Genomic DNA, 18,737 nt, shown 5'->3' on the forward strand with positions numbered 1-18,737 from the left:
AAGTTATGAGCTGGGGACAATTAGAAAATTAAACTATTCAAATGACAGAAATTAAATTAACACCTATTGAAACCAAAGCATTTTTTGAATATCACAAAGGAACTTTGAACATCACAAAGGACAATGTATTCTTCAACATTCACAACTCGGTCATGGGAAAGACAAGACGAGCAGCCGAACTTAAACAGCTATACATCTAAGGAAGGCTAGAATTTAAACAGGAGTCAGAGTCAGCTGAGATAGCCTGGCAGAGCCAGCTCTCATAGCTCAGTACATGGGATCGACAAGACACCGCAACAGAGCTAACCAGCGAACACATCTCAAGAAGACCAGACTTTAAAGAAGATTGATTGTCAAGGTGGGCCTGATGGTCCCTCCAACCAACCAGCAGGATCCAGAAGCAAGATCTTTTTACCTTTCTGTAAAGAAAGTGTTTGCAGCTTTTAAATGAAAAAAAATACAACAATAAAATAACTTAAGTTAACCTGAAAAGTGGTTATTCCTAAAGTCTACTTTACTTACTTAGCAATGCAGGACCCAGGACATCGATGCTACTGAGTGGTAAGTAGATTGAATCTTTAGTGAATGTATGGGTTATACCGGGGCATAACTTGAAAATATAGTTTGACCTGAACAGCACCCACCGAAGCCTGCATCGGAGTCAGGGAGTGAAAATCCCTGTTCACCACTTAGAATGTTGGCTCTTTTTGGTATAGGGGGAGTTCTAAGAATAATGGTGAGGTTTCAAAAACACCAGGGTCAATAACTGTGTTGAAGTCCCCTCCAATGACCAACCTGTGAGAGTCCATTTCCGGTATCTTCCCCAGCATCCTCTTTACAAACTCCACATCATCCCAATTTGGCGCATACACATTAACTAATACCACCTGCACCCCCTCCAGTTTCCCACTGACCATAATGTACCGACCTTCCACTTCCGAGACTATTCTACCCGCCTCAAACACCACCCGCTTATTGATCAGGATCACGACCCCTCTCGTCTTTGAGTTTAGTCCCGAGTGAAAGACCTGACTGACCCAGCCTTTCCTCAACCTAATCTGGTCAGTTACTCTGAGGTGCGTCTCCTGCAACATTACACCGTCTGCGTTCAGTCCCCTAAGATGCGCGAACACACGTGCCCTCTTGACTGTCCCATTTGATCCTCGAACATTCCAGATGATCAGCCTAGTTGGGGGGCTCATTACCCCCCTTAGCCGATGAGCCATCCCCTTTTTTGGGTCCGCCTCCAGCCCATGCTCTGTGCCTCCACCGGTCCGCCCCCAGGCAGCCTCTGCCCCCAACCTCCTCTCTGTCCCTTAGCCCAAACCCCTCCCTCGTCAGCAGAACATTTAATCCCCTCCCCTCCCCAAGTAATAACACTCTGTAACCCAACCCCGTTAATAAACCAAACATATGCACACCCCCCACTGAGCTTCCGTGAGCTAGCCCGCCCAGCTAGCTGGCGCCGGATTGTCTCCCACCTCTTGTTCCCTCCTGACGGGCCCCGCCCCCTGCTAACCCTCAAACCATTTAAGAAGCATTTCGATGAGCGCGAGAAATGCCAAAGCACGCAAGGCCACGGACCAAGTGTTGGAAAAATGGGATTAGAATAGATAGGTGCTTGATGGATAGCGTGGACCCGATGGGCCGAATGGCCTCTCTCTGTGCAGTAATAATTCTATGTTGCTATGACAACAGTATCTCCACACTGGAAATACTTTGTGGCCTTTACACATCTGGGGCATGCAGAGGTTGTGAAAGGCGCTATATGAAAGCAAGACGTCCTTGCAGATAAATTTGAGCCTCACAGGCCCAATCCCTGGAAAGATCTTCTCTGTATCTATCATCGAGAATGACTCAGTGGCTTTTCCGTCTCTTTGTGTTTAAGGCTGAGTGGCTGCAATCATGAACACGATTCAGTTTCTGAATCTGAATCTTAGCCCGTGTTTCACCAGAGGCTCTGTATTCGGCAGCAAGTTCGGGCTAGGTCAGAGGGCAATGTAATATCAGTCCCCACCCTCCAACTCCTTCCTCCTACACTGCCAACACCCCATGGACCTTAACCTGGCAGCCAGGGTTCAATCCGCACTCCCTGTGTTAAACCGGGTTGTCCTTCAACAGAGTACGGTGTTATTTCTGCCCGTGGAACAGTCACCAGGACAGTTAATAGCTTTTAGTAAGAATTATCGGAGTATTATAGTGAACCTCATCAGGAAATTGTGTAATTGAAGATGTTCAGGAATCAGTAACATCTAAATTAAAACCGGTTTGAATCAGGAAGTGCTGAGTGTGAACATGGCTTCCAGACCGCAAATCCAGAGTTTGGCCGAGGAGACAATTTGTCCCATTTGTCTTGATTTCTTCACTGATCCGGTAATACTGGATTGTGGACACAACTTCTGCCGCTCCTGTATCTCCCAGTGTTGGGAAAAGAAGGAGATAAACTCCTGCCCGGAATGTAGAGAGGAGTTTCCGGAAAGAACCCTCAGGATAAATCGGGCCTTAGCGAATCTGACCGAGAAAACTCGAAAATTAAATCTGAATCCGAAAGAGAAGGAAAGTAATCTTCACTGTGAGAAACATCAGGAAGAACTGAAGCTGTTTTGTGAAACTGACAAGAAATTGATCTGTCTGATTTGTGTCGGTTCGCGGGAACACAGAGGGCACAGCTTCCAGCCGATTAAAGAAGCTGCTGAAATCTACAAGGTAAAAGGGGAAATAATTTATAAACAGATAGTTTTATCACATTTCCTGCTTGAAAACTTTCATTCTGTGATTTTCTCTCCCAATCCCAGGATCAGCTGAAATCTTCCTTAGATTCTCTCACAGAGAAGAAATCGGCGGTTCTACAAACGGAACAGAAACAGAAAGGGAAGATTTCTGAAGTTAGGGTAAGGTCTCCCTGTGCTGATTTTCTGGGATCTCGGTTAGTTTTGTTCCCTTTATCGCGGGTCATTAATTATGTTTCGCATTTCATTTGGTAGGAACAGTCGAGCAGTCTGCAGACCCACATCACATCCGAGTTCAGTAAAATGCACCAGATTCTCACTGAGAAAGAGCAGCGTTTACTCAGAGATCTCAGGGAAGAAAAGGAGAGGATTCTGGAACCAATGGAGAAAAACCTTCGAGAGATTCAGGAGAATTTAAATTCTATTGAGGAGAAACTCTCAAAGTTACAGAAACAGATGGAGCAAAAAGACGAGCTGATATTTCTGAAGGTGAGGGAATATATTGCGGGTCAGTTCAGTGAAACTTCACAGTCACAAAGCAACTGATGGTAACTGTGGAATTAATAAAAAATTACTGATAATTTAGAATTAGAATTAAACTGAAATTGTTTCCCATCCTGAACGGTTTTGCTGTTGTCTCTAAACAAACGGCTCCCACACTGCAGATTCCCGGGAATACCTGTAACCTCCTGAGAATGAGTTTTCTAGATCTTTGTTTTGCCCAAGTTTAATTTTCTCCTGGAACTCCCATTGTAATCCAGTTCCAGTTCCATGTTGTGAGTGTGTGGGTGTGTCTGGTTCGGTGTGTGAGAGTCACTGTGTCTGTGAGCGGGACTGATGCTCAGTTCCAGTTTATTTGACTCTCCACAATCTTCCTCCCAAAATCCATCACTTTCCACTTCCGTGTGAAATCTCATCTGCTCTGAGTCTGCTCATTTCACCAGCCTGTCTAACTCCTCCTGAAATCTGTTACTCTCATCCTCACTGTTCCTCATTCATTTCTTTCAGGAGGAAGCTTGTCGGAAGAGAAGGTAGGACATGTTCTTCACTGAAATTCTGCAGTTTGGTAAAATAACTCAGTAAAGTGTTCTTCTGGATTTATTTCTTGGTTGTTGTCACAACTTTAAAGGTTTGTTCTTCGTACGCCAATAATTCCACTTATAATTCACACACAACTCCTTTATAATAACTATCTTTATGGCTGTGATTAAACAGTATTAGATTTTCTATAACTGTTCTACAATATTGTACAAATGACAAGATGTCAGGTAAATAATACAGCCTGGTTCCCAGATTAGTGTCTGTGACCTTCCGACTGACCCTGAGAGAGCCGCACGGTCCATGTATCCAAGGTGTGGGTCATCCATGTCCCTGCATGAAGCCTGAGCAACCCGAGAAAGTCAGACGTTAAAGGGGGGGGGGGGGGGAGTCTATTTTTATTCTATAATATAAACTGGCTCTGTGTCCTTAACAACAACAACAGCAAAGACCTGTATTTATATAGCACCTTTAATGTGATATAAAGTCTGATGGAGGTTCACAGGAGCGTTAATAAGCCGAAATTGACACAGAGACACATGAGGAAATATTAATACGGATGACTGAGGTGGAGTTTAGAGAGAGTGATTGAGGAAGAAAGAGAGACAGAGAGACGGAGAGGATCAGGGAGGGAATTCCAGAGCTCAGGACCTTGGCAGCTGAAGGTCCAGCTCCCAATGGGGGAGTGACTAAAATCAGAGATATTCAAGATGCCAGTAGAGGAGAGCAGGATTCTCGGCGGGTTGGGGATCAGTTATTACAGAGTTGAACATTAAGTTCTAGATTATTTCGACCTTTGTCTTTGTTCTACAAACTTTGGGCGCAATTTTACTATATGGGAATAAATCCCACAGTGAGCGCGTGTTTCCCGGCGACTCGCGTTTGATGAGGGGCCTCAACGAGGAATGCGTGGTCGAAGCCCAATGTAGCTCCATTTTGTACACTGAGGAGCTCTGCTCACCGGAGCTCCCTCGGTCCGAGGCCCCCAAGCGACCCCTAAACCCTTCCGAACGCCGCCCCCCCCCCCTCCCACAGGGCATCCTCGGCCCGATCGCACCCACACAAAAAATGTTTGCTTGGCAGTACCAACCTGGCAGTACCACCTTGGCAGTGCCAGGCTGGCACCCAGGTGGCGGTGCCTGGGTGGCACCAGCAGTGCCAGGGTAAAACAGCAAGTGGACAGACTAAATGTTTCTCTTCTCCTGTGATTTGTGATATCCCGGTAACTAATCTGTTATCAGACTGTGAACCTTTTTCAGGACATGGGGCTTTCCATTCTCTGCCTTTGAATTTCCAAGTTATCCCTTTCTCAGTTATAGAAAGGTGATTAATATTTCACTCTGTACAATTTCTCTATCATCAAAAATGCTGAAAACGTGACTTCCGGTGACTGGGATGTGCTGAGCAATCGCAGATCAGTAAAATAGGTACTTTTGGCCAAATTCAGCTCAAAAATTCGGACTTATCCTACGAGTTTTCAGGATACAAAGAAATAACATTTATTTACAATAACATATATATATACACACAATCAGCAGCAGCAGCAGCAACTTCCCTTGCTGCTCACTCCGCTCTCTATCTACTGGTTCCAAACTGGCCAGCTCTATTTATGCAGGGAGTCTGCTAATGATTTCTCGCACCCCTCATTGGGGAAGTGCATACTCCCATAGGATTGTGGGATTGTCATTAGTCCCCAGCCAATGGTAAACAGGCAGGTTATAACATGGACCCAGTGGTTCCTGCACCCAGGTGAGAAGGAATTCTCGTTCTACTCACCAGTACATAAAGTCTCCACCCGCATAGACTTCTTTGCAGTGGGGAAATCGGTGCCACCATAAATAGTCAGGGCAGAATATTCCATTTGTAATCTCCGACCTCACTCCACGCTACATGGATGTGAGGTTGGAGATGGACCATGCCCCACATGTAAGTTGGACATGACCCTCTTGGCCGACAAGGTCTTCTGCCATCGGCGAGTATGTTATGAACTTCTGGAATGGAGAAGTTTCACCTTCCACCTTCTGGGAGGCACTGAAGCTGGTGATTAGGGGAGAGATTATAGCCTACAAAGCTCGTAGAGACAGGAAAGACAGGGCGGCTCGGCAGCAACTGATCGTCTCCATCCTGGAGGACGACAGACGGTATTCTGAGGCCCTGACCAGAGGGCCTCTGGCGGAGAGGAGGAAGCTACAAATGGACTTTAACTTGCTATCCACCAGGAAGCCAGTGCACCAACTCTGTCAGGCATGGGGGACCTTATATGAACCAGGAGAGAAGGCTAGCCACCTGCTGCCTCACCAGCTGAGAAAGCAGGCAGCCACGAACGAGAGATCCCAGGTAAAGGACAGCAGAGGCAACTGGTAGCCGGACCAAAAAAGGTCAATAAAGCATTTGAAGCCTTCTTCCGAGTGTCATGTGAGAGTACCTTTAATAAATGGGTGTTTAAGAACTGTACCTTTAAGAAATGGGTGTTTATCAGAGTGTGGGTGGAGCTGGGCTGTCTGTCAGCTTTTTACTTTAGTTTTAGGCTGTTTGCTGCAGGATGTGTTTTAGTTTCGTTTTCAGAGCTGGATAGCTGCAGTCACAGCCAGAAGGGGTATTAGTCTCTCTCTCTGTAATCTAAAAACTGTCAATCGATCCTTTGGTGATTTAAAACTAATAACTGCTCTCAGTAGTGACTTTAACCTGATGTGCTTCTGTTAAAAGTTCTTTTTTAAATCTTATGGATTACTGAAGGATTATTTAGTGTGCTATTCTTTGGGGTTGTTTTTGAATTAATAGTTGTTAAGGTGTTCACTGTATGTTTTAACAAGTTTAACTTGAGTTCATAGAATAAACATTGTTTTGCTTTCAAAAATACTTTTCCATTTCTGCTGTACCACACCTGTAGAGTGGGCTGTGTGTTCCCCATACCACAATCTATTAAAAGTTGTGGGTCAGGTGAACTCCATGATACACTTTGGAGTTCTCTAAACCCTGGACCACAACACGAGTGCTGTCCACCTTTGAGCAGTCCCCACCCCCGATGAGGATTTGGGTATGAAATGGCTGCTTGACAGACTGGACATGCCAGTTTTGGGGACGACAGACGGGGGGAGTTGGATGCACCAACAGAAGTGGAAGAGGTCATGGAGAGCATCAACTCCAAGCAGGCGGCGAAGATGCTGGAAACCCGATGGGTTCCTGGCGGACTTCTACAAAGGTTTCTCATTGGCTCTCACCCCGCACCTGCAGGAGATTCTTACAGACTCACTAATGTGCAGACTCCGCACAGACAGTGACCCAAGCCGGGAATCGAACCTGGGACCCTGGAGCTGTGAAGCCACTCTGCTAACCACTGTGCTACCATGCTGCCCAGAAGACCAGATAGTCATTGTTGAGGGTAGACAGCTAACTGCGAAAGTCAGACGGTTGCAGCTTCTTAGTGGAACCAGATGAGACATGACTTTGGCTTAACCGATGTGTTCACCATGGCCCCATCTGCGGCAAACACAGGTTTCCACCAGCCATGCCAGACGCCACCTGTAAGAGGTGGAGACAGGACGGGGGATATGAGTGGTTCGAATCATCGGGTCATAGAACTTACAGTGCAGAAGGAGGCCATTCGGCCCATCGAGTCTGCACCACCCGTGGAAAGAGCACCCCACTCAAGCCCATGCCTCCACCCTATCCCTATAAACCAGTAACCTCTCCTCACGTTTTGGACACTAAGGACAATTTATCATGGCCAATCCACCTAACCTGCACATCTTTGGACTGCGGGAGGAAACCGGGGCACCCGGAAGAAACCCACGCATACACGGGGAGAATGTGCAAACTCCACACACTGACAGTCACCCAAGGTTGCAATTGAACCGGGGTCCCTGGAGCTGTGAGGCAGCAGTGCTAACCACTGTGCCGTCATGCCTCCCAAGGTTTAGGGTTTCTACACAGGGCACAGAGTTGCGACGGTAGAAGAGCTGATGGAGACACTGGAACTACCGAACGAACAGGAACTCTGACATTCACAAATCCAAAACTTTCTCCGCAAGGAGATGACGAGGTACCCGAGGACCCTGAGAGACACAAAGTTGGGGCAGCTACTGGACGGGGACAGTCTGGAAAAGGTGAACTGCGGGGACATATACGGACAATGTTTAGAAAGGACACGCTCCCCACTGGACGGAAGAAGTGGGAAATGGGAGGAAGATTTACAGACGGAAGTAGGGTGGGGCCTCTGGAGCGAAGCGCTGAACAGGACCAACTCTACCTCCTCCTGCACAAGGCTAAGCCTCATGCAGTTCAAAGTAGTGCACAGAGCACATCCAACAAGAACCCAAATGAGGAGGTTCTTCCTGGAGGTGGAGAACAAATGCGAACAGTGCCAGGGAGGCCCAGCCAACCATGCCCACATGTTTTGGGCCTGCCCCAGACTTGTTGGGTTCTGGACAGCCTTCCTCGAGGTGATGTCCAAGGTTGTAGGGTGAGGTTGGAGCCGAGAGTGCCCGAGAGTGGCAATCTTTAGGGTATCAGAACCACCAGAACTACATATGGGGAAGAGGGCTAATGCTCTGGCTCTTGCTTCCCTAATCGCTCGCCAGAGAATCCTGCTCAGTTGGCGATCAGCATCACCACCCACAGCTGCAGGACTGGATGGCAGACAGAACAGAATTTCTCCATCTGGATAAGATTAAGTACACCATTCGAGGGTCAGAAGAAGGCTTCAAAAATGCGTGGGGGCCATTCATCAGCCCGTTCCAAGACAACGGGGGGGGGGGGGGGGAACGTGGTGGGAATGCACAGGAACCAGCAGGGCCACAGAAAACAGACAGGAATGAAGGGGGCGAGACCCCAGGAAACGCCAAAGGGAAGCCCATGGAGAGACTGACACGGTGACCAGAGGGCCCCTCACAAAGCTCTCAGAGTAAAACATACACCGGAACAAAACATCTGTGGTGAAAGGAAGGGCCCAGGATAGGACCCGGAGACAGCAGAAAAGGGGACGGGGGAGTGGGGGGCAAAGGGAGCGTGGCGGGGGACTGCTGAAAAGGACAATATGTGTCAATTATAATTGTTTCATCCATTTCTTGTACAGTGTAAAAATGCAAACTTTAATAAAAATATATATTTTAAATGTTGAGAACTTGACCATTTACATACCTTCTAAAATCTTCTAACAGACACATTTTTTGCACCTTTTTTGTTAAATACAGGATTAGTGAGGAGATTCGCACACTCTCAGTATCTGCTGCCGGCCTGTCTATCGGAAAGTTCAAAGGCCCTTTACAGTACACAGCGTGGAGAGAAATGATCAACTCCATTAACCCCGGTAAAACTCTTCTATTCATTTTCCTGATTTTAAATCCAGTTGTGACGGGACTAAAGGGTCTCCAAGGTCCCAGATTAAATATTCACTTTGCCGCTTGTTAATCCTCGGGAGCCTCTCCATTCTCATATTTTACTGTCTGTGGGTTCCTCTGGGTGAGTGTCTGAAGCCATCAGCACCGTGTGTCAAAGCAGTGAAGGGATCTGTATAACCAGAGGAATAGAGCACCAATCTCAGGATGGGAAACCCAATTTGTAGAGGAGACTGGACTGGTCCCGTCTGTCATTCTGGGGAACGTTTTTTATCATCGTTTATCGGGAAGACATTCAGATATTAGAGAGCAAGTGTTAAACGGCAGAGAATCTGGTTGGTGGAATTGGACACCTTCATCAAGAGGAGGGGCTGCAGAAACTGTGAGTCTGCACTGGATAAGGGAGGGAGTGTGGTGATAGAACATAGAACATAGAACAGTACAGCACAGAACAGGCCCTTCGGCCCTCAATGTTGTGCCGAGCCATGATCACCCTACTCAAACCCACGCATCCACCCTATACCCGTAACCCAACAACCCCCCCCTTAACCTTACTTTTTTATTAGGACACTACGGGCAATTTAGCATGGCCAATCCACCTAACCCGCACATCTTTGGATGGTGGGAGGAAACCGGAGCACCCGGAGGAAACCCACGCACACAGCGGGAGGACGTGCAGACTCCACACAGACAGCGACCCAGCCGGGAATCGAACCTGGGACCCTGGAGCTGTGAAGCATTTATGCTAACCACCATGCTACCCTGCTGCCCCGATCTTATTGAAATGTTCAAGGTTCAAAACAGAAGGGAGAATGTAAAAATCCACAGGTTTACCACATTCACAGAGTCCAGATCAAAGTAGGTATAGTTTTAAATCTAGAATAGGGAGTTTGGATTGAGTGAGGTTGATGTTTTGAGTGACTCCATTGATGGAGGAGGTAGTGAACCAGTGAAGCCATTGCTCACTCTGTGAATTTGCTCAGAGGCCCAGTCCATTCTGAGGGCTGATCTTCAGAACAATATCACTGTCCACTTTCCCACGGGTTTGCAGTGTGGGAAGATGTTCTGTGGTTCCTGAGGAGGGGCCAGGAGACAGGAAATCCTCCTCTGACTCCGGTGAGGGGGGTGGGGGTGACATGAATATACAGCGGGGGTGAGAGAGGGAAAAGAGCGGCGAGCAGCAGTAAGAAAAATCTCACCTCCTGGTCACAGAGAAATCATTACAAAATGGGGAAAAAATAGATATTGAACTGAAAAACTGCCCCCATTCCGGCAGTGTGACCCAAAACGCGTCAGAACCAGTGGAATATTGTTGAGGAACAGTCACTGTTGTAATGTAGCAAGATCCCAGAAACAGTGTTGGCCAATCATGGAGTTTTCTGTTTTGCTGATGTTGTTTGTGCTATTAATATTGGGCAGGACACGGAGAAATTTAACTCCTTACATCATTTCCGATGGAGTTTCCGGAGGTCACTTTCAGACTAGTGATTCAACCATTCTACAGACTGTTCCTCTGGGTGGGGCATCACCATCCAGTGGAGGATCTAGATTGTATTGACTCCACATCTGAATCAAATGTCTCCAGTTTTTGCCGACAATGAGGCTTCTTCTTGTGTTTAGTGTGGGAACACTGGATACATATTTAGCAGCTGCTACATAACTGCAGAGGGTTTGGTGACATTAGTGGGAGTTGGGTAGTAAGTACTGAGAGTGAGTTTGGTCACCTTGCTCTGTTTACTGTGTAAATCTGGAGCATTCTGAAATGTAAATCACTCCAAATAGTTTATGTGGAGGGTGTCAATAGTAAGCGCTGAGTTTTTGCCTGAAGAATCTGGGTCATTTCCTGTGAGGCAGGATTGGATTTGGACCAGCAAACGGCAGGTCAGAATGGCCTTGAAGGTGGATGGTAAGGGAGCAATCCCCACCCTCCCTCCAGCTTTGTTATCAGGGGAAGCCAGGGTCACCTTGTCTACGCTGGACAGCCCAGACTTTGTTGAATCTGTGGAAAATCGGGCCTTATCATTCCCATGTTCACCACACCACATTCCCAACTGTCTCCCGCGTGCCCCTGACAGACACCTTGAACATTCGTAATTGCAGACAACCGAGTTGTAAGGGTGGGGAGGGGGTGGTGTTGGGGTGGGGGAAAGAGGGAGTGACGCGCAAATTGAAATTAGTGACCTCAGAGGACATCAAGGAAAGGGGATTACAAAAATGTGGATGCCTTTGGAACTCCTCTTTGAGGTCCTGGTGCCTGGGGAAGCAGTCAAGTGGAAAATCGAGATGTTGTTTATCCTTAGAGGTGTTCAGAGGGTAAGAGAGACAAAAGGAAATGTCCTGACTCGAGAAAAGCAAATAGAATCTGCTCCTGCTGCTGATGATCGGGGTCATTGATTAGTAGGTTTGCAGACGACACAAAGGTTGGTGGGATTGCGGATAGCGAAGAGGACTGTCAGAGGATACAGCAGGATTTAGATCGTTTGGAGACTTGGGCGGAGAGATGGCAGATGGAGTTTAATGTGGACAAATGTGAGGTAATGCATTTTGGAAGGTCTAATGCAGGTAGGGAATATACAGTGAATGGTAGAACCCTCAAGAGTATTGGAAGTCAGAGAGATCAAGGTGTACAGGTCCACAGGTCACCGAAAGGGGCAACACATGCGGAGAAGGTAGTCAAGAAGGCATACGGCATGCTTGCCTTCATTGGCCGGGGCATTGAGTATAAGAATTGGTAAGTCATGTTGCAGCTGTATAGAACCTTAGTTAGGCCACACTTGGAGTATAGTGTTCAATTCTGGTCGCCACACTACCAGAAGGATGTAGAAGCTTTAGAGAGGGTGCAGAAGAGATTTACCAGGATGTTACCTGGTATGGAGGGCATTAGCTATGAGGAGCGGTTGAATAAACTCGGTTTGTTCTCAGTAGAAAGACGGAGGTTGACGGGCGACCTGATAGAGGTCTACAAAATTATGAGAGGAATAGACAGAGTGGATAGTCAGAGGCTTTTCCCCAGGGTAGAGGGCTCAATTACTAGGGGGCATAGGTTTAAGGTGCGAGGGGCAAGGTTTAGAGGAGATGTATGAGGTAAGTTTTTTACACAGAGGGTAGTGGGTGCCTGGAACTCGCTGCCGGAGGAGATGGTGGAAGCAGGGACGATAGTGATGTTTAAGGGGCATCATGACAAATACATGAGCCAGAATTGATAAAAGATCTTAAAGTAAGGGAACACTTAGGAAGCAGTGATCATAATATGATAGAATTCAGTCTGCAATTTGAAAGAAGGAAGGTAGAATCAGATGTAAAGGTTTTACAGTTAAATAAAGGTAATTACAGGCGCATGAGGGAGGAACTGACAAAAATCGACTGGAAGCAGAGCCTAGTGGGAAAGACAGTAGAACAGCAATGGCAGGAGTTTCTGGGAGTAATTGAGGACACAGTGCAGAGGTTCATCCCAAAGAAAAGAAAGGTTATCAGAGGGAGGATTAGGCAGCCATGGCTGACAAAGGAAGTCAGGGAATGCATCAAGGCAAAAGAGAGAGCCTATAATGTGGCAAAGAGTAGTGGGAAGTCAGAAGATTGGGAAGGCTACAAAAACAAACAGAGGATAACAAAGAGAGAAATAAGGAAGGAGAGGATCAAATATGAAGGTAGGCTAGCCAGTAACATTAGGAATGATAGTAAAAGTTTCTTTAAATACATTAAAAACAAACGGGAGGCAAAAGTAGACATTGGGCCGCTCCAAAATGACGCTGGTAATCTAGTGATGGGAGACAAGGAAATAGCTGAGGAACTTAATAAGTACTTTGCGTCAGTCTTCACAGTAGAAGACATGAGTAATATCCCAACAATTCAGGAAAGTTGGGGGCAGAGTTGAATATGGTTGCCATAACAAAGGAGAAGGTGCTAGAGAAACTAAAAGGTCTGAAAATTGATAAATCTCCGGGCCCAGATGGGCTACATCCTAGAGTTCTAAAGGAGATAGCTGAAGAAATAGTGGAGGCATTAGTTATGATCTTTCAAAAGTCACTGGAATCAGGGAAAGTCCCAGAGGATTGGAAAATCGCTGTTGTAACCCCCCTGTTCAAGAAGGGAACAAGAAAAAAGATGGAAAATTATAGGCCAATTAGCCTAACCTCGGTTGTTGGCAAAATTCTAGAATCCATCGTTAAGGATGAGATTTCTAAATTCTTGGAAGTGCAGGGTCGGATTAGGACAAGTCAGCATGGATTTAGTAAGGGGAGGTCGTGCCTGACAAACCTGTTAGAGTTCTTTGAAGAGATAACAAATAGGTTAGACCAAGGAGAGCCAATGGATGTTATCTATCTTGATTTCCAAAAGGCCTTTGACAAGGTGCCTCACGGGAGACTGCTGAGTAAAATAAGGGCCCATGGTATTCGAGGCAAGGTACTAACATGGATTGATGATTGGCTGTCAGAAAGAAGGCAGAGAGTTGGGATAAAAGGTTCTTTTTCGGAATGGCAACCGGTGACAAGTGGTGTCCCGCAGGGTTCAGTGTTGGGGCCACAGCTGTTCTCTTTATTTATTAACGATCTAGATGACGGGACTGGGGGCATTCTGGCCAAGTTTGCCAATGATACAAAGATAGGTGGAGGGGCAGGTAGTATTGAGGAGGTGGGGAGGCTGCAGAAAGATTTAGACAGTTTAGGAGAATGGTCCAAGAAGTGGCTGATGAAATTCAACGTGGGCAAGTGCGAGGTCTTGCACTTTGGAAAAAAGAATAGAGGCATGGACTATTTTCTAAACGGTGACAAAATTCAGAATGCTAAAGTGCAAAGGGACTTGGGAGTCCTAGTCCAGGATTCTCTAAAGGTAAACTTGCAGGTTGAGTCCGTAATTAAGAAAGCAAATGTAATGTTGTCATTTATCTCAAGAGGCTTGGAATATAAAAGCAAGGATGTACTTCTGAGGCTTTATAAAGCACTAGTTAGGCCCCATTTAGAATACTGTGAGCAATTTTGGGCCCCACACCTCAGGAAGGACATACTGGCACTGGAGCGGGTCCAGCGGAGATTCACACGGATGATCCCAGGAATGGTAGGCCTAACATACGATGAACGTCTGAGGATCGTGGGATTATATTCATTGGAGTTTAGGAGGTTGAGGGGAGATCTAATAGAAACTTACAAGATAATGAATGGCTTGGATAGGATGGACGTTGGGAAGTTGTTTCCATTAGCAGGGGAGACTAGGACGCGGGGGCACAGCCTTAGAATAAAAGGGAGTCACTTTAGAACAGAGATGAGGAGAAATTTCTTCAGCCAGAGAGTGGTAGGTCTGTGGAATTCATTGCCACAGAGGGCGGTGGAGGCCGGGACGTTGAGTGTCTTTAAGACAGAAATTGATAAATTCTTGATTTCTCGAGGAATTAAGGGCTATGGGGAGAGAGCGGGTAAATGGAGTTGAAATCAACCATGATTGAATGGTGGAGTGGACTCGATGGGCCGAATGGCCTTACTTCCGCTCCTATGTCTTCTGGTCTTATGAATAGGATGGGAATAGAGGGATACGGACCCCGGAAGTGCAGAAGATTTTAGTTTAGACGGGCAGCATGGTCGGTACAGGATTGGAGGGCCGAAGGGCCTGTTCCTGTACTGTACTGTTGTTTGTTCTTTGCTCTTTATGACTCACTCTACGCTGCAGAGGCTCCAAGATTATCATTCATTCCAGACTCTACTCACGTTTCATCTTCCACAGGTTACAGAGAGGGAGAGAGAGTGAGAGAGAGAGGGAGAGAGAGAGACAGACAGAGAGAGAGAGAGAGACAGGGACAGAGAGAGAGAGACAGAGAGAGAGAGAGACAGGGACAGAGAGAGAGAGTGAGTGAGAGACAGAGAGAGAGAGAGAGGGACAGGGACAGAGAGAGGGAGAGAGAGAGACAGAGAGAGAGAGAGAGAGACAGAGAGAGAGAGAGAGAGAGGGAGAGAGAGACAGAGAGAGAGAGAGAGACAGAGCGACAGGGACAGAGAGAGAGAGAGACAGAGAGAGAGAGAGAGAGAGAGAGAGGCAGGGACAGAGAGAGAGAGACAGAGAGAGAGAAAGAGCGAGAGAGAGACAGGGACAGAGAGAGAGGGAGAGAGAGAGACAGAGAGAGAGAGAGGTAGGGACAGAGAGAGAGAAAGACAGAGAGAGAGAAAGGAGCGAGAGAGAGACAGGGACAGAGAGAGAGAGAGACAGAGAGAGAGAGAGAGACAGGGACAGAGAGAGAGTGAGAGAGAGTGAGAGAGACAGAGAGAGAGACAGAGAGAGAGAGGGACAGAGAGAGAGAGAGAGAGAGAGAGAGACAGAGAGAGAGAGAGAGAGAGAGAGACAGGGGACAGAGAGAGAGTGAGAGAGACAGAGAGAGAGAGACAGAGAGAGACAGAGAGACAGAGGGACAGAGAGAGAGAGAGAGAGACAGGGACAGAGAGAGACAGAGAGAGGAGAGAGAGAGAGAGAGAGACAGAGAGAGAGAGAGAGAGAGAGACAGGGACAGAGAGAGAGAGAGAGAGAGAGAGAGAGAGAGCTCTGTGTTGAACAGCCTTTAGGAAGAAGTTGGTTCAGTGACATCATCGCAGTCTGACATACTGAGGATCAGCAAATCCTTTTGTGCCAGATTGTGTGACATGAAGCCCACAGACAACAACCCCCCCCCCCCCCCCCCCCCCCGTCCTTACTGTCCTCTGTCACAGAAATCTTAGATGACACGAGAAAAAGCATTCATTTTGGACGAGTTGACACAAACTGCCAGCTCCTTGAGAGGAAGTGACTGTTCATCAGGTCATTTGTGTTTGACTCTGTGAGACTGGATCAGTCCAGTGTGTGAGAGTTTGATTCTGACTGATAAGATTTTAGAATCCATGAGGAAAGGCTTCCTCACCTTCATCTACAAGTGGAAGGGGAGAGAGAGGAATTAGAAATTGGTGACATTTCACTGCTTAACATGGACAACAGAATTCTGTCCAAGGTCATCAATCGAGTCAAGTCTGCTCTAGAGTTGGTGATCTACTTTGATCAGACCTCTGCTGTATCCGGAAGGAAGATCTCTGATAGCCTTGTGCTCCTCAGGGATACAATCACCTATATCTGGGACAGAATGTAGACACCTGCCTCATCAGCTTGGACCAGGAGAAGGCCTTTAACAGAATATCACACACCCACATGGTCAATATGCTTTCCAAAATGAAGTTTGCAGAGTAAATCTACAAATGGATCCAACTGCTCTCTCCAAATGAAAATATCGCAATTAAATTCCTATTCAGATTTTTAAGCCCCATTTTAAAATCCCCAATCTCGATCCCTCTGTATTTATAATTGTTCTCTGACCTAACATTCTTCTACAGTCTTTCAGGAATGATCACTTCTGAAATAAATGTCCAATTTTTCTGCACATGGATATTGAAAATGAAATGAAAATCGCTTATTGTCACGAGTAGGCTTCAATGAAGTTACTGTGAAAAGCCCCTAGTCGCCACATTCCGGCGCCTGTCCGGGGAGGCTGGTACGGGAATCGAACCGTGCTGCTGGCCTGCTTGGTCTGCTTTAAAAGCCAGCGATTTAGCTTGGTGAGCTAAACCAGCCCCTTTGAACCACAGCAACCACATTTTCATCCCAATCACAGCCCAGAATGGTCCCAATAAATGAGACACATAACAAGTATAATACATTATCCCTCCTCATCCCTCTGAACCTCTCTGCAAACATTGACATGGTCAACACCACCATTCTCCTCCAAACTATCTCCTCTATTGTCCGACTCTGTGGCTCTGTCTTTATTTGGTTCCACACTTGCCGATTCTATCACAGCCAGAGTATCTCCAGCAATAGTTTCACTTCTCACCTCCATACTGCTCCCCAGGAGACTCAAACATTTTATCCTTGATCACCTCCTTTTCCTGATCTACTTGCTGCCACTTAGTAACCTCACCCACAGAAAGAGGGACAGTTTTCAGATGACACCCAATTCTACTCTCTTGACGCCCCCACTGCCAGTGTCTTGTCAGCTTATCTGCAGCTCCAACAACATTAAAGAAGTTCAACACCATCCAGGACAAAGCAGCCCGTTTGATTGCTCCCCCTTCCACAAACATGCAATCCCTCTAACAAGGACGAACAATGTCAGCCGTGTGTACCATCTACAAGATGCACAGCAGAAACTCGCCAAGGCTTCTTAGGCAGCACTTTCCAAACCCACAACCGCTACCATCTAGGAGGACAAGAGCAGCAGATACCTGGACACACCACCACCTGGAAGTTCACCTCTCAGCCACACACTGTGCTGACTTGGAAATATATCGCCATTCCTTCATTGTCACTGGGTCAAAATCCTGGAACTCTCTCCCTAACAGCACTGTGGGTGTACCTACACCACATAGACTGCAGAGGTTTAAGAAAGTAACTCCCATCACTGTCTCCCACCCCTGCTTTCTCCCCACCCCCAGCCTATTTAGACCTTTCCCCTCTCCATCCCTCTATTCCTCTCCCCTTCTGCTCCCTAATTCTCTCTGCCCTCCAACTCATCCAGAAGTTGCTGCCAGCCACCTCCCCTTTCGCTGCAGTTTTCTCTCTCACCTCCCATTCCTCTGCCCTCTGTCCCCTCCATCTACACTCCTTCTGCCCACCACCCACAGCTCTCTCCTCGCCATCTCAAACATGCTCTGCTCCCTGTCCATCCTCTCTCCCACTGTATTCCCTTCCCTCGTCTCCCAACCCATCCCTCTCTCCATTCTGCTGTTCCAACCCCCTCAATCCCAAACTCTCTCTCCTACCCCTCCCACACACTGTTCCCCACAATCTCCCTTCCTTCACTTCCAGCTTCCCTAACCGTCTCTCCCTCCCCTCCAGCATATGTCCTGTCCCCTCCAGCTCACTCAATCCTCCCTCAGTCCATTCACACTCTACCCTACTCCAAAACGAAGCTCATCACAGAATTTACAGTGCAGAAGGAGGCTATTCGGCCCATCGAGTCTGTACCGACCCTTGGAATGAGCACCCAGGCTTCCACCCTATCCCCGAAAACCAGCAACCCAACCTGACGGTTTGGGCAATTTAGCCTGGCCAACCCACCTAATCTACACATCATTAGGCTGTGGGAGGAAACCGGAGCACCTGGAGGAAACCCACACAGACATGAGGAGAAAGCTCCACACAGACAGTCACTCAAGGTCAGAATTGAACCCGGGTCCTTGGAGCTGTGAGGCACCAGAGCCAACCACTGTGCCCCCGTGCCGCGTGTTGATAGTTCAGTTAGTAGATGGAGTATAATGTGGGAAAAGGCAGGAAGATTATCAAGACAAGGGTCTGGATTCCCCACTAATGGGGCTATCTCCTTTACGCTGGCGTTTCACTCTGGACTTTCCTTAAGAAAGTCCTGAACGATCCTCTTACCTGCAGGGGGCTGGCAGGACCCCGGAGTGCTCCCCGCAGCTCTGGCTGCGGACACTGGCCCCGCACGTCCGGTCGGGAGCCCTCGCATGGGCACGGCTGTGGCCTGCAGCAGCCGCCCAGTGGGACATGGCGGACTCGGACCGCGGAGCGGCACCAGAAATAAAGGCCCCGTCCCCTCCCCCTCCGAGATCGTGCACGCCCGCGGATCTGTGACACACGATCTCTCCCCTGGCAATACATGAGGCCCCCT

General features: G+C 47.5%; 1 protein-coding gene across 1 annotated transcript in view; it reads left to right on the forward strand.

The window, feature by feature from the left end:
- The first annotated feature begins 2,004 nt into the window (after positions 1-2,004).
- Positions 2,005-18,737, forward strand: part of LOC119975733 (zinc-binding protein A33-like) — a 30,484-nt gene continuing 13,751 nt past the window's right edge. The window contains exons 1-5 of the mRNA XM_038815559.1: positions 2,005-2,706; positions 2,796-2,891; positions 2,985-3,218; positions 3,738-3,760; positions 8,960-9,075. Of these exons, the coding sequence (XP_038671487.1) occupies positions 2,296-2,706; positions 2,796-2,891; positions 2,985-3,218; positions 3,738-3,760; positions 8,960-9,075 (880 nt within the window). The 5' untranslated portion in view covers positions 2,005-2,295. The remainder of the gene's footprint in view (positions 2,707-2,795; positions 2,892-2,984; positions 3,219-3,737; positions 3,761-8,959; positions 9,076-18,737) is intronic.

This window comes from Scyliorhinus canicula, chromosome 13, assembly GCF_902713615.1.
Source record: "Scyliorhinus canicula chromosome 13, sScyCan1.1, whole genome shotgun sequence".
In the NCBI taxonomy this organism is placed as follows: Eukaryota; Metazoa; Chordata; class Chondrichthyes; order Carcharhiniformes; family Scyliorhinidae; genus Scyliorhinus; species Scyliorhinus canicula.